The following is a 16,971-nucleotide window of genomic DNA, read 5'->3' as shown; positions in this document are numbered from 1 at the left end:
AGGGTCGGCGGTTCGAATCCCAGCTCCGACTGTCCACATGTCGAAGTGTCCTTGAGCAAGACACCTAACCCCAAATTGCTCCCAATGAGCAGGTTAGCACCTTGCAAGGCAGCTACCACCATTGGTGTGTGAGTGTGTGTGTGAATGGGTGAATGAGAGGCCATTGTAAAGCGCTTTGAGTGCCGCTAAGGTGGAAAAGCGCTATATAAGTGCAGTTCATTTACCATTTACTTTTGGAATATATTACTTTCCCCTTACACCCCTGTGTGAATGTCAGGGTAAATGCAGCTAATGCCTTAGAACTAGCAGTTTTTCTGCAGCCTATGAATCCATAAAAGTGACAGGCTAGATGAACAAACTGATGAGACACAATCTTTTAAACAACTACTGTTATTCATGTCAAGCTGTAAGTGAAAACAAAACAACAAACAAATCAAAACTAGGCCTACAGCAACAATTAGGCCTACGTCCAATTAAAATTAATAGGCAATATGCTATTTCCTCCTGCTTTACAGTATATGGACCCATTTTATAGCCTATCCTGTGGCTTCACCGCTAGCCTTTTTCACTGCTCACATCAGTAGGGTGGTCTTCAACCAAAGAAAATCTTGGTCAATTAACATCTTTTGTTTTCTTCAGGCCACCAAATTGGCTGATTATTCTTTAGCATTATTATCTAACAAGTCATTTGTTATTCCGCATAAGTTATTCTTTATGGTATTTTATACGGGTATTTTGTCTTTTTTCATGTAGGCCTGCATATAGGCCTAGTACCTTGAGTTTGCACCAGACAACATCTCATTTTTCCAGGCCAAATAACCTACAGTAGCCTACAGTACAGTATTGTTGTAACAATAATACAACTTTATAAACAAAGGCATGCTCACTAACAGAGAATTAACATCAAATCCATATGTTGAAACATGGTGAAATATAGGTCCTTTATCCTTCTGGACTTAAAGTCGCACTGAAACGGACGTTTGAGATCATCTAACTTCCACCACGGTGTCCTAGGGTTACCGCCCCTTGAGGTACCTATGGCCCTCAGGCCGCAACTCCCAGCCGCAGCTTTAGCAATGGAGGCTTTGAACACCGACCACTCATGCTCGATGTCCCCAACCTCCACAGGGATGCCTGAGAAGCTCCGCCGGAGGTGGCAATTGAAATCTCTCCGGACAGGCTCTTCCTCCAGACGTTCCCAGTTCACCCTCACTACACGCTTGGGTTTTTCAGGTCTTTCCAGAGTCTTCCCCCGCCATCGAAACTAGCTCACCACCAGATGGTGATCAGTGGACACTCTCTTTACCCGAGTGTCCAAAACACATGGCCTCAGATCAGATGATACGATAACAAAATCTATCATCGACCTTCGGCCTAAGGTGTTCTGATGCCAGGTGTACTTGTGGGCATCCTTGTGTTCGAACATGGTGTTTGTTATGGACAAACCGTGACTAGCACAGAAGTCCAACAACAAAACACCACTCGGGCTCAGATCGTGGTGGCCATGCCTCCCAATCACGCCCCTCCAAGTTTCTCCATCATTGCCCACGTGTGCATTGAAGTCCCCCAGTAGGACAGTGGAGTCCCCTGCAGGAGCCCCAAATAGGACTCCACTGCTGTTCGGTGCATAAGCACAAACCAAAGTCAGAGTCCCCCCCCCAACAGTCCTAAGGCACAGGGAGGCGACCCTCTCGTCCACTGGGGTGAACTCCAGCACAGAGGCGCTCAGCTGGGGGATAGCTAGTATATCCACACCTGCCTTACGCATCATACCGTGAGCAACTCCGGAGAAGAACAGGGTCCAACCCCTATCCAGGAGTTTGGTTCCGGCGCCGGTGCTGTGTGTGGAGGTTAGTCCCACCAGGTGTAATTAGTATTGCTCCACCTCCCTCACAAGCTCCGGCTCCTTCCCCCCCAGCGAGGTCACGTTCCATGTCCCCAGAGCCAGCCTCTGCCGCTCGGGTCCGGTCCGTCAGTGCCCACCGCTTTCACTGCCACCTAGTTGGCAGCGCACCCGACCCCGACAGTTCCTCCCGCGGGTGGTGGGTCCACGGGAGGGAGTATGGGATGGTGTTGCCACGTTGCTTATTCGGGCTGGGCCCGGCCAGGCTCTGTGGTAAGCCCGGCCAACAGGGGCTCGCAGGCGGGCCCTCCGTCTGGGCCTGGCTCCAGACGAGGGCCCCGGACTTCCTCCGGGCCGGGTCTCTCTTCCTCTTATGTTGTACTCCATCAGGGTTTTGCCTGTAACCCCAGGTAGGGGGGCTAGGGGGTACTACCACTTGCCCAAGGTGGACCCCCAGACTAGTGGAGGGAAGGAGGCGTCTTATTTCTCCATTCTAGTTTTCACTGAAACTAGCCAGCCCAACTCTGCTTAAATTCTTTTTTTTTCTTTTTTTTTTACTAATTTACACAATTATTAAATACATAATTGTGGTTTGTACCAGTTTGTGTAAGGTCATCATTCATTATAAAAATGTATTTATTACTTAAACTAGGCTACCTTTAAAAAATATATATTCATAATCCACCAATGGCACAACTCGTCCGTCGACCTCAACTATTTCTGGTTTGATCTGTTACCGCAAAAAAATTAGATCTGACTGTACTGCTCAGTGCTCAACAAGCTACAACTAGCCAACCTGCTCACAATGGCGAAAAAAGCTATAAAAACAATTGACCACTTCTTCATAAAAAAAATATAAAACTGGCAATTCTAATGAAGAAGCTACAGTACCACTCGAAAGGACACCGCAGCAGGTGCAATCGAATGCAGAAGTGCTCCAGAGGCTATAGAAGCTAGCACCAACACTAGCAACATCACCATCGGCGAGGAAGCTAGCACCAGCAGGCAGTTGCAGTTTGATTTTGTGATGTTGGGTATGGCCTACTGCTCGGTCATAAAGTCATATTGACATGCTCGTGGTGTCTTGATGAAGTTTGATGCGTTGTGCATATTGAATTGTCATATGGATGTCTTATTAGCATACTGTTCACAACTGGCATTCTTTGTGAATAGATGGGACGGGACGGCACAACGAACTGTTTGTTTTTTTCTCACGTCAAAATGTTGCCCCCCCTGCTCTCAGAGGGTAAAATCGCCTATGTTACTGAACATTCTAAAAGCAGTTTCAAGCAGTTTCAATGGGACAAAAAATAGTTTTAAAAGTTACATTTCAAAAAAACTATAAACAATATCAAAAGTTTTCAACATTTCAAAGTTTGAATGAAGTTTCTAGCACAAAGTATGAAGAAGTAGTTGAGGAGACAAAAACTGGGGAGAATAGGAAAGAAAGAAATAGTGGGAATATCACAAGTTGGGCTATCTGCAAGCTAGCCCACCTAATAATAATAATAATAATATAATATTTGCATTCCAGTAATACGAATTAATCTCCAAAACAATTACACACATTTCGTCTTACCGTAGAGATACAAAACACAGAGTATTTTAATTTGCATTTGCCATTGCCATATGACAATCCTTATGCAATTTGCCACACACTGGCAAACACAACATCTCCCTCTCTCTCTCTCTATTTCTCTCTCTCTCTCTCTCTCTCTCTCTCTCTCTCTCTCTCTCTCTCTCTCTTTCTTTCTCTCTCGCTCTTTCTCTGTCCCTCTCTTTGGTGACAAGACCAGACATTGCATCTCTGTACAGTCCGATATGCACTGCCGGTGTTTGTCTCAGCACCCATCCACCTTCCCTCCCCTTACCTCTCCTCCCATCTCCCCTCATCTCTTCTCCTTACCTCTCCTCCCATCTCCCCTCATCTCTTCTCCTCTCCTTACCTCTCCTCCCATCTCAACTCATCTCTTCTCCTCTCCTCCCCTTACCTCTCCTCCCATCTCCCCTCATCTCTTCTCCTTACCTCTCCTCCCATCTCCCCTCATCTCTTCTCCTCTCCTTACCTCTCCTCCCATCTCAACTCATCTCTTCTCCTCTCCTCCCCTTACCTCTCCTCCCATCTCCCCTCATCTCTTCTCCTCTCCTTACCTCTCCTCCCATCTCCCCTCATCTATTCTCCTCTCCTTACCTCTCCTCCCATCTCCCCTCATCTCTTCTCCTCTCCTCCCCTTACCTCTCCTCCCATCTCCCCTCATCTCTTCTCCTCTCCTTACCTCTCCTCCCATCTCAACTCATCTCTTCTCCTCTCCTCCCCTAACCTCTCCTCCCATCTCCCCTCATCTCTTCTCCTCTCCTTACCTCTCCTCCCATCTCAACTCATCTCTTCTCCTCTCCTCCCCTTACCTCTCCTCCCATCTCCCCTCATCTATTCTCCTCTCCTTACCTCTCCTCCCATCTCCCCTCATCTCTTCTCCTCTCCTCCCCTTACCTCTCCTCCCATCTCCCCTCATCTCTTCTCCTCTCCTCTCCTTACCTCTCCTCCCATCTCCCCTCATCTCTTCTCCTCTCCTCTCCTTACCTCTCCTCCCATCTCCCCTCATCTCTTCTCCTCCCCTTACCTCTCCTCCCATCTCCCCTCATCTCTCCTCATTTCCTCCCATCTCTCCTCATCTCCTCCCATCTCCCCTCATCTCCTCTCCTCCCCTGGTGGACCAGAGCCATGTCATCATGGACACACGGGGCTCCTTGCCTGATGAGAGATCAGACTGGCAGGCTGGCATGAGCCTGACCTCTACTCCCTGCATGAATATGAACGGCCTCACGCCAGCAGCATTAATAATAAACCTCTACTTCGCTATCCGCTCTGTCGTAGTGAGCGATCACTGTGCATGTTAATGAGGACACCTCCACCCTGCCCCTCCCACCCGGGTCTCCGCCCCTCTCATCTGCCAACAGAGCAGGGAGAGTGCTCCTCTCAATGCCAACTAGAACCTCCATCTGCACTCTCTACTTTTCACACTCCGACCCTGTGTTTGTCGCTCTAATCTGAGACTTCTACTTGTCCATCTGCCGTTCTTTTCTCTCCCTCGGCCTTTCATCGTTACTCCTCTGTTATCTCCCCTTGTCTCGGATGTTTTGCTCAGTGCGCCTCCCTTCTCTCTGTCCTTCTCCTTCCCCTGCTATCCATCCCTCGCTCTCTGTCCACCTCCTCCTCCCTCGCTCTGCCCCTCTCTCCGTCTCTCTCTATCTCCCCCTCCATGTCTCTCTGGCGAATGGGCTGATTAAGTGGGCTTGAGCGTCGATCAACCCACTTTATCTCTCACTCTCTCTCCCTCTCTCTCTCTCTCTCTCTCTCCCTCTCTCTCTCTCTTTCTCTCCCTCTCTCTCTCTCTCTCTCTCTCTCTGCTCGTTGCCAAGGTCAGTTATGTTTTCCCACTCAGAGTGTGACCAATCAGGCGCCAGGCATCCAGTGATGTGGAGAGGACTCTGGCAGGAGGGTTGAGAGGGGAGAAAATCAGACGTTTTGTGACTCAGACAAGATTTGATTTGCCACCGGCTCGGAGGTGTGTCCTGCACTCACCTCCCTCCCCCCCCCCTCCTCTCTCTCTCTCTCTCTCTCTCTCTCTCTCTCTCCTCTCTCTTCGTCTCAATGTCAGCCAGCTGCCATGCAAGGTGCTAGCCTGCTCATTGGAAGCAATTTGGGGTTCGGTGTCTTGCTCAAGGACACTTCGACACTTCGAAACTTCCAACCCTACGATCATTGGACGAGCCGCTCTACATGAGCCTGTACCTCCTGAGCCACAGCCGTAGAAGAGAGACCTGGGATCTGAGATGGGTCGGGTATTTTACAGACCCGGTAAATACAATTGCTAATTAAAATGCCGTTCTAGGCTACTGCGAACACCGTTCATCATGTTGGATAGAACATGGCAGCCTAATAAAAGGAAATCAAAATAACAAAGACCTAGCGTGAATAGGCTACTGACGCCATTCCAAGAGTAAAGCAGCAAGGAAATGAAATTGTATGGGCGATTAAAACAATAGTTGCAGTAGCCGACATTGTTTCTATTGGTTTTGCATTCTTGCAATGATAAATTGGTGGTAATATCACATATGGCTCTTGCATTCGCCCTTCCTCTGCTCCTCTGACTCAATCCACTGGCATGCGCCCAGTTTTCCCAAATCAGAATTTGTGCTCGTGTTTGTTTCATCTTATTTATTCCCAGTTATAATATACAGCACGTATGCATTTATCTCATGATCAGTGCTATTCACTGGTCTTCTCTGATCCACTTGCTTATTATACATAATAATAATAAGAAGAAGAAGAAGAAGAATTATTATTATTATTATTATTGGGGGCCAAGCAGCGAAGCTGCGTAGGCCACCACTAAGTTTCTACCTTTTCTTATTCTTTCTTTCTTTCTTTCTTTCTTTATTCCTCTGCCATTGTAGTCTATGGCAGCCCATAGAAGCTTATGGTAGAAAGTTATGAAAATTGGCCCACTCATTCGGGACAGTGCCCTGACCCTCCTCACCAAGTCTCATGTCCACCCCTCACCCTCTCTAGCGCCACCAACGTGTCAAAGTTGGAGGTGCATTTATGCATGCAGCTTTTCTTCAGCAAGTCCAATTTTCAAACTTCAGGTGTCCTTCAATTCCTTGGCTCAAGCCGGATTCAACGCACTCTATGACGTCATTGTGGCCATCTTGGCTTTTCCGCCATTTTGAATGATGTGCAAAACCCTTAAAATGTATCTCCTCCTAGGAACTTTCACCAATTTGCATGAACATCGGTGGATGTCATCTATACACCAATGTCTACAAAGGATGTACAGGGATTTTTGATTATCCATTGCGTTCGCACGTGACAGCCAATCAAAATTGGCAGAAAAGCTGCAAAACAGGAACTGGGGTCATATCTCAGTAATGTTTTAATCTATCAAAACCACATTTGGCACACTCATTCGGGACATACCCATGACATCTGTCACCAAGCCTCAAGTTGACATCTTGTGCACTCTAGCGCCACCAGCGTGTCAAAGTTGGAGTTGCGTTTATGCCAGTAACTTTTGAGCTGTATGTCCAATCTTCAAAATTATGGTAGCAATGGATTCCCTGGCTCATGCTGAGTTCAAAACACCCCATGGTTTCATTATTACTTCATTTGTTTGATTGCAGAATGAAAGGAACACTTTTTGTCTTCTGCACAATTTCACCAGTTTCAGAGTGGTGAAAGGCGCATTTTGGAAAAAGTCACACATTTTCTAAACTGCCATCCCTCTTCCAATTCTCACAGCTCATACACATTTTACATATCAAAACGTTCACACGACTCTTGGGATTAATAAAATCAAAAAAAGCTAAGCTCTTTGATGTATATTTTTCACTCTGTGACAGTTCGAATAATGACTCCCCCCCCTCCATTGAAATCAATGGAGCCACGCTCTAGAAAATCTCTCTTCGCTCTAGAATCTCTAACTGTTTCTAACTCTTCACCTCTCCTACACGTCTGAAGACCGAAGGACATTTTATACATGGAAATGTTCGCGTGATTGTCTGGATTCTGAAGAAGTAAATAGTTGAGCTATGCTATGTATACTTTTCGCTGTGTGCCAATTTAAACAACGACACCCCCCCTCTCACTCTACTGAGAGGAAGCAACCCTACCAGGTGATATTAATTAAGTGCTCAGGACTCAGACACACGGGGTTAGGGAAGGCTCACATGCCTTGTGGACTAGGGTGGTTCATCTTCGCAACAGCCTGCGTAGCACAGTGGTTAGCGTGTCGGCCTTGCAAGCAGCAGGTACAGAGATCGAATCCCGTTCAACCATGTCTGACTTCCGAAAATCTCGGGCCCATCCTTGACCCTTGTCAAACATGTCACCACGTCAGTCTAGCTGATTCCTTGTCTGCTTGCAGTTAAACAGCTTGGCCCCCACATTCCTGCTTGCAGGTATATTTATTATTATTGTTATACTTTATTTATATAATTCCATACTAAGGTAGCACAAAGTGCTCATCATTACAAAATAATATATGATTTATACAAATGCATATACTACAGATTCATTCATCAACTAACATTTAAAAATATACATTTGGAAAATATAACTAAATACTACAGTACATAGCTTGTTGTTGTTGTTGTTGTCCATGGTGGCTGGGATTGTAAAGACCTCTGCCGACAAAAAAACCTTCATATTTCCAGGTAGAACTATTTCACTGAGCAAAGTTCAAGCTAGAACCATTTCACATATTAAGTGCTTCTAAGTGTTTTTTTTACAGGGTTTTTCAGAGAGCTCCCCTAGAGGGAGGAGGGAGCAAATAATTGACCGGTCCTTTGAGAGTGTTGCCACCATCCATCTCTGTTGCCATGGAAACCAAGTGTAAGGGTATGTGTTATGTACCGAGCCCCGGGGAGGGGATGAAGAAAAAAGGAAAAGGAGAAAGAGAGGGAGAAAGAGACAAGGAGAGAAAAGGAAAAAGACTTGTCAAGAGTGTTGGGGTGGCAGCCACAGACACACAGGAGGAGAGTGTTGGGGTGGCAGCCACAGACACACAGGAGGAGAGTGTTGGGGTGGCAGCCACAGACACACACAGGAGGAGAGTGTTGGGGTGGCAGCCACAGACACACACAGGAGGAGAGTGTTGGGGTGGCAGCCACAGACACACACAGGAGGAGAGTGTTGGGGTGGCAGCCACAGACACACAGGAGGAGAGTGTTGGGGTGGCAGCCACAGACACACAGGAGGAGGGATTGTCTCTTCTTAATAATGTTGGCAAGCGGCTCATCTGAGCAGAGCAGAGACAGACAGACAGCCCTGTCACCTCCCTCCGCAATTACAGGCCAAGCCTCCCCTATCCACCAACCTCATCATACACACACACACGCACGCACACACACACACACACATAGCACACACACACGCACACGCACGCACACACACACACACACACACACACACACATACAATATTCATGCACACACCCACGCACGCACACAAACACACGCACACACACACACACACACACACACACATACAATATTCATGCACACACACGCATGTGTACACACACGCACGCGCACATACACACACGCATACAATATTCATGCACACACGCGCATGTCTACACACACGAACACACGCACACACACACACAGATATGTCAACAACATGCCGTAGATGATTCACATTACCAGTGATTCAGCATGTTATACTGTGGACTTCAACTTTGCATTGGCACAAAAGTGTATTCATTATATCTAGGCCTCTTCAACACAGATGGTATGGCAGATTAAGGGGCCATGGCTTTATGTCAGTCTCTAATTTATCACATTTAAAGCATCCCCTTATGAATTATTGATCATATTTTCAAAAAATATAAAAAGTCTGCCTTTATTCACCATCACATCCAATCATCTGGAAGAGAAAGAGTGGAGATGAAACATGCAAACAAAAGCATCAAGCTTCAGCTTGACATTTTGAGTCGTAATCAACAAACAGATTGTGTCTGAGAGGATTCTGTCGGCTGCTCTGACTCATCTCTTCTTCAAAACACACTGATTACTGGTGACTAGCAGTGTCTCATCCCCAGAAGAGCTCTCTTTTTCTCTTCCTCTCTCTTTCTCTCTCTTCCTCTCTCACTCTCTCTCTCTCTCTCTCTCTCTCTCTCTCTCTTCCTCTCTCTCTTCCTCTCTCTCTTCCGGAGAACCCACAGTAGCCCCAACTCAATAATTTACATAAAGACCTGTGATCACTCATAATTAGGGTCTGTGCGTGGTCAGTAAGTGTGATTGCTCTGACCATCTCCGGCTGTTAGAATAGCTGTCTGACCAGGTAATCAGCACTGCGTCCAGCCCCTGCGTCCAGCCCCTGCGTCCAGCCCCTGCTCTGCGTTGGCGATGAGCTGTCTAGTTACACTGTAGTAGCCGGCCAAACACACTGTCCAGCAGCGCTTCACCTGACCGGGACGCAGAAGTAGAATTAATCACCTGACCGAAGTGACTCAGGGAAGCATGAAGATGAACGGTCAGCCTTTTTAATCAGCCCAGAAGCACCATCTGCCGTGGCTCTGAGAGAGGCAAAAACCATGAAAACCATGCCGGTTTTGGTAACGCCATCCCGAGAACAAAAGGTGGTTTTGTGTTTTGTGCGGAAGTGAAGAGGCTTGACGCAACGACTCCGAAGACGGAAGCATGAGTTTGTTACAGCCAGCGTGTGAGCCGGTCTGAATGCCACCTTCCAGTTCAGCTAATATTCTATCTTATCTAATCTGCTGAGCTGACCTTGTCTTGTATGAGTTCCTGTCTCTTGAGTCCTGCCATGTAGACCACAGCAGGCCGTGTAGCAGCCTATACCTTCCCCATCCTCAGTACACCTGCATAACAGCCTATCCCTTCGTCCACTTCAGTAGACACGCTTAAACAGGCCTTCTTCTGTGTCATCTGGGACATGATAAACAGTCCTTTGGTAAATATTCTCTGCTGACACGTAATAAATGATGATGGTGTTTAACCTTGCTGCATAGTTCAGACTGAGCAATGTTCAACTGTTAAATATGCCCACCTGCCTTATGGCTGCATCAAAAGCTTTCAAGGCTGCATTGAAGGCATCAGTCCTCTAATGTTTCAAAAGTGGCCTATCTATGCATTATTCAGCACCACTTACATTGGCTCTTGTGTTCCCTAGATTAATAGCACAGTTGACACCGGACATAACCCTTCCAAGTTTTACGTTAGTTTACCGTCATCAGTAAGGCTAGATGATCCTCTGTTGAGAAGCTGGATTCGGCTCCTGTACATCTCTCCTCCATCTGTGAAAAGCCATATTGCTATGCTTGCAACTAATTCGATTAGATTAGTTTAGATTAGATTGCCTTTGTCATCCACGATGTGGAAATTTGTTTTGCTCCAGTCCGCCACATAAAACTGAATCATCCAAAGCACATACACAGTCACATCACAATTACAATATACATCATTCGACAATGCAAATACCGTACTGGAAACCCACAGCTGCTTTAGTACTGCCCGCCCCTTTAACAGCGTGTGTGTGCTATGCAGCAACAAGGTCTTTTAAGGTCTTCACTCAGGGGAGGGGACTGTGTGCCTCTCCTTCTCCAAACAGGAGCTTGCCCCCCTATGCCCTCCTTCCTCAGCAGTCTCATCTCCATTTCCTCTGATTTACACCCTTATTACATCCATCCAGAGCCTCTGTGGGTTCCTCTCCCCCCCCCCCCCCCTAAATCCTCCCACACCCCAAACAGCGGTGTACCGACCGGTTAAGCTCTGACAAGAGCCATTTAACACAGGCCTAATAACCACTATTACTTCGTGACGTGCCGTTGACGGCGCGGGGGAAACGAGCATTTAGTTACCATAAATAATCCCCCAGGGCATCTGGAAGAAGAACGGACGAGTCTTAAAGCGTAGAGAGTCGAGACGGAGGGGAGGACCACCTCGTGTTTCTCACCCTGTTCTAAACCCAGTCATATACGTCAGAAGCTGATATTAATGTCAGAGGGAATTGGGCCTGGGAAGGTCTCCCATTACCTGTAAATATGACCTGTCATCTGTCAGGAATTGTTCAAGCAGGACGTAAAGAACTCATCTGACGGTCGATATCTCATCTTACCCCTATCTCTTAGTTATCTCATCTTACCCCTATCTCTTAGTTATCTCATCTTACCCCTATCTCTTAGTTATCTCATCTTACCCCTATCTTTTAGTTATCTCATCTTACCCCTATCTTTTAAATATCTCATCTTACCCCTATCTCTTAGTTCATCTTGGCTTTCGTATTCTGTCTGTTGGCTGTTTGCATTATTGCATCTTCTAACCTCTGGATCTCTGGTGTAGCACAAACATGTGCTGGACACAACCTGGCTGTAACCTTCCAAAGCAGTAGATCAGTGCTCACTGCCAGGAACTGGCAAAGACTGTGATTAATACATCCAGTGAGAGCCTCTAATTCCAGCCAGGCAGGAAGGCTGGAGCGTGGTGCGGAAGCTCTTCATTATCCTCCTCCTGTTCTTCTCAGTCTTGGGAGATGAATGGGGGGAAAGGGAAGAGAGGTTTTAGTGCTCTGCTGTTCATTAGTCATCGAGGAGGAGAAGTGAAAAAGGACAGCCAGCCTGTTGGATTTGTTCTATAGCCACATATATAGTAGGGGGTACAGTGTGGGGCATTATGCTTAGAAGACTCTAGATATGCTTTGGAACCGTACTCTGGTGATTACAGAAGTCATGTAGCACACAGTGTTTTGGTGCTAGTCTCCTGAGGAAGAGTGGGGTACCAAGGGGTCAAACACCTCATATGGTTTGTTTTCCGGTGGGAACACAGATGCCAGATTATAATGCAGACCTGGACTCTAACACTCAAGGTTGGTGGCAGGGAAGAGAATGAACGCTGCTTTTTTATCAGCTCGGGCTGTTACACCATCAGCAGGCTTGGAGCAGACATGATTAGACTTGGTGTATCTGTGTGCCTCAGGTTGACCTTAGATTTCTCCAGTGCTCGTCCTCTACTGGACCGGTGGAGCTATGACCTCCTCTTTACCTGGCGAGGCAGTTTCTGGGCCTCTACTGACATTAATCTAACACATGCTACTGTAGCATGAAGTTAATGTGAGCTTTGTCTCTATGACCTCCATCTAGGCCTGCATGATCCAACAGGAATTATAACTGTGCTGCTCCTAGCAGAGAATAGGGTGTTCATGTCCTCCCAGGGGCCTGCAACAATCGCTCAGGCAGTTAACAGACAAAGAGCACAGCCCATTTCAAAGAGAACATACTATAGATAGTATAGAGTTCTAGGTCTGATCCTTCTTCTTGTCTTCTAACTGTGTTTTGCAGGAACTCTTCACGGCAGAGTGTAAGTTTAAGGAGTCGGTGTTTGAGAACTACTATGTGATCTATTCATCGATGCTGTACCGGCAGCAGGAGTCGGGCCGGGCCTGGTTCCTAGGGCTCAACAAGGAGGGACAGGCCATGAAAGGCAACCGCGTGAAGAAGACCAAACCAGCAGCCCACTTCCTGCCCAAGCCATTAGAAGGTAAACAACAACATCAACCTAACAGCAACATCAAACATTCATGACATCATCAGCAAACAACAACATATCATGACACCAATTCAGTTCAACTCAAATCTTAATGTGCCGCAAGGGAAATTTGATTTGCAAGCATAGTTAAAACCACATGACAAATAAATACAACAGACCATGCATTCACCACACAGGAGATCAATTAGTCAACAATAAATAAGACCAGGTATGCACTGAGATAAATTTAGTGTAGCTCCATGCATGTGTCACACAGACATGGATTTTAATTAATCAAAACAAAACAGGATCTACCATTTTCTTCTACTTTAGAAGACAAGCTGTTTGAAAAGCTGGGAGACCTCAGCAGAACCGAACTGGAAATAATATAAAGTAATGGAGCAGAATGAGAGCTTTCTTCCACATTGTAATAGGATAAGCTGTTCTCAACGTAAAGGGATCAGGAGAACTCAGGCAAACTCCAGCAAGCAGAGATGACTTGCATTGCACTGGTATTTTTAGAGGATGCTGTGGTAGCCCTGTTGGGTTTACAGATTTCCTCATTACAAGACCATTGTTACAAACCAATTCAAAGTCACATACTACATTTCAACCACATTTCAACCACATCCCATACACACTTCAACAACATTCCAATCACATTCCAACTACTGTAGGACCAGCACACAGTGGCACTGTATGGGGGAGAAAAGTTATGATGATTCTAAGGGCCTGTGACTGACAGGGGCCCTAAAATAAATAAATAAAAATATAACATTCGGTACACTTTTTTCAATATCATCATCATTAATATAAGTTATTTTACAATGTACTGATAAAACTAAAGGTTTCTTTTTCTTTTCTTGTTTTTGTCAAAAAGTAAACATCCAGAGAGTCATTTGTCCCCCCTCTCTATTTACATTAAATGGTTCTGTCCTGCTGCTAATCGCGACGGGAACGGGACTTGCTTGCAATGAATTGCAAGTGAGGAGTGTTGGTGTGGAGCATATTTCTCAGCTTCCTAAAGAAAAATATGGCTTCCAAAAACGTATGGCAGATTTGATGGTTTGCGGCTGAGATTTACATAAACTAGTAACTTCATGCTGGACCTTAATGCAGCAATAGTTAGTTAACACACTGGTAACATTGCCCTTACTTTAGCCTATATGGTCAAGCTGCCTGGCAAGGTAGCTGGCTATGATTCATACCTAGGCTGTTGACTCATCAGGGAGAATATTAAATTAGGCTAGGCTACAGGAGAATAAATATTTGAAAGCAATACAAAATGCCTTAGAGCAGGCATTCCCAAACTGTGAGGCGGGTCTCCCCTGGGGGGCCCCAAAGAAATTCAGGGGAGGCGGATGGTTAGAAAAAAAAAAAGGAAAAACATGTTTTTTATTCTTAAAATGTCTATGGTTTTTATGAATTAAACATGATTTTAAAGGTCAGAAGATCGAAATAAATAATGGGAGAGATGTATACTAAATTTGTGGATAGTGCAGAGAGAGCCTACCCCCGCAGGCATGAATGTATTGTGCGAAAACGTCATAACGTTAACTAGCAACAGGTGCCTCCGAGCTAACTTAGCTGTGTAACGTTATGGGCTAGCTAACGCTGCCTTGCAAAATTGAATAATTTGGAGGGTTGGGGGGGCGCGGGTGTGTCACTGTTTCCAGAGGGGAGGCCCACATTGATACATTGTTAGAGTTTTGTTTTAAATAAACACATTTCCACCATAAACTGAAATTGGTGCATAGCAATTCACCAGAATGCAGGAAATTCAGTGTAACCTTAAAATGTATTGGAGGAGGACCCCCAGACCCCCCGCGTATTGTGTCCTCCCAATGTTCAAATTTAACCTCTACCTCTGGTGGGGCCCAAAACCCCTGGCAGCGCCCCTGCCAGCACAGGCCAGATCTAGAGCCGGTCATGGCTCTATGTTTCCACAAGGAACAAGTCTATCTGATCCCGCCCACCTCTCTTCTAATCCCGCCCACCTCTCTTCTAATCCCGCCCACCTCTCTGCTAATCCCGCCCACCTCTCTGCTAATCCCGCCCACCTCTCTGCTAATCCCGCCCACCTCTCTGCTAATTCCTCCCTCTCTCAGTTTTCTCTATGGATAACTGTTCTCCCACCAACCTCTACATTATTGCTGTGGAAGAAAATCAATACAGCAATACACCGTAATATTTCTTTTCCGCTATACTTTATTGATTTTCTACAGTACAGTATTGATACAATACTTTTTTTTTCACAAGTTAAATATACAGAACAAGACAGGGAATAGATTAAGGATATAATTCAGTCATATATACATTATTCATGTTTTGAATGGATTTAAAATTCCCTCCACCCTCAGGATCACCTCCAGGGAGACGGGGATGGAGTTTCAGTTGTATTTTAAAATGTTCAGTAAATTATGTAGAGTATCACAGTGTTATCACAATATGTATTGTATCGTATCATATCGCAATGTACAGTATCGTGATACGTATCGTATTGTCAGGTCCTTGCCAATACCCAGCCCTACTCTACATGAGGGACGGTCTTCTGGTCTATCCCCAGATCCAGCATAAAGTAGTGCCCCCTGTCTGTGTGGCTGTGAAGTGCAGATGCTTCACGGTTAACGTCTACAGACATCCCTTCCCTGCCGGATCGGTGTCAATTATTTAAACACGGGATGAGCCAGAAGCGTGCGGCGGTGACAGTGACACAGAGGGCATTGCAGCGCTGTAGTGACGGATAATAAGACAACACGATGCCTTGTACAGAGCCTCTGGCCCGGAGACCTCAGAGAGCCGTGCTTGGTTGGCAGCTGCAGCCACATGTCAGCTCGTTCTGGGGGTTTCTCCTTCATACATCGTGTATCTTGATATTGAGTCTGGTGACTGATGATTTGTTGAATGTCTACAGTACGTATGAATAAAAGCCTATCGTATCGTAGCTTCCTTTCTGTGAATTAGGCATATGCTGCGACACGCCATTGTGTTTTCCTGAGCAGGATTTAAAGGTGACTATATGTCATCCATACCAAGTATGGTCTATGATAGCCCTTTTCAGTCCTGTTGTCGCATGCTCGCTCATGCCAGACAACAGTCCTTTCACCCTCCATTCACTTCGCCGTCAAAATAAATCGGTGTCGGCCTATTTAGGAGAGGCGCTCATATTTACAAGCGTCAGATAAACATGAAACTTCACTTACCTAAGCAAAAGGGTCTATTTAAACAAATGCTGGGTTTTGAAGCCTTGGCGCTACCATTAAATAACTTATTTAGACGCGTTATGTCTTTTCCGAGTGAAATTATTTTTCCAAGGTAGTCTTCTTCTGTGGTGGTGGCGGTGTTTTGAAGCTTCAAAGAGACTGCCACCACCACAGAAGAAGACTCTCCTAAATAGGCCGACACCGATTTATTTTGACGGCGAAGTGAATGGAGGGTGAAAGGACTGTTGTCTGGCATGAGCGAGCATGCGACAACAGGACTGAAAAGGGCTAGGTCCATGAAAGGTGTGTATGGTTTCGGAGGCCAACGGTTTACGGAGAGAACAGGTCAGACTTGCTTAACTGTGGTTCGCCGTATTAACCCCGCCCGTTTCTCTCCCTCTCCACCCCTCTCTCCGTTCCTCGTCTCCCCTGCGCCCCCCCCCTCTCCTCCCACAGTCGCCATGTACAGAGAGCCATCGTTGCACGACGTTGGAGAGACTGTTCCCAAGGCGGCTGCCCTGCCTAGTAAAAGCACCACCGAGCCCGCAGTGATGAACGGTGGCAAACCAGTCAGCAAGCCCGCCACCGCCACCGCCACCACCACCACCACCACCACCACCAAGCCCGCCACATAGCCACAGCTCGCTCGACGTGTGTGTGTGTGTGTGTGTGTGTGTGTGTGTGTGTGTGTGTGTGTGTGTGTGAGTATGTGTGTGAGTATGTGTGTGAGTTGGGGAGGGGGACATGTAAGTTGTGGGGTTCTCCCTTCTGGACTCCAAAACCCTCTTTCTTCTATGGATCAGATCCAGGGCAAACCTTTCATCCTTCCTCCTCCTTCCTCCTCCTCCTCCCGCCCTCCTTCCTCCTCCTCCTTCC

The 16,971-nt window shown here is 46.4% G+C and overlaps 1 protein-coding gene across 1 annotated transcript in view; it reads left to right on the top strand.

Annotated features, from left to right (window-relative positions):
- Positions 1-16,730, top strand: part of fgf14 (fibroblast growth factor 14) — a gene marked incomplete at its 3' end in the record, with an annotated part of 149,405 nt that extends 132,675 nt beyond the window's left edge. The window contains exons 4-5 of the mRNA XM_084451488.1: positions 12,706-12,904; positions 16,552-16,730. Of these exons, the coding sequence (XP_084307614.1) occupies positions 12,706-12,904; positions 16,552-16,730 (378 nt within the window). The remainder of the gene's footprint in view (positions 1-12,705; positions 12,905-16,551) is intronic.
- Between the last annotated feature and the right edge of the window lie 241 nt (positions 16,731-16,971).

This window comes from Borostomias antarcticus (genome assembly GCF_949987555.1).
Source record: "Borostomias antarcticus genome assembly, chromosome: 17".
NCBI lineage: Eukaryota > Metazoa > Chordata > Actinopteri > Stomiiformes > Stomiidae > Borostomias > Borostomias antarcticus.
Note: the sequence above shows the minus strand (reverse complement) of the source record. Positions and strands in the feature narration are given on the sequence as shown.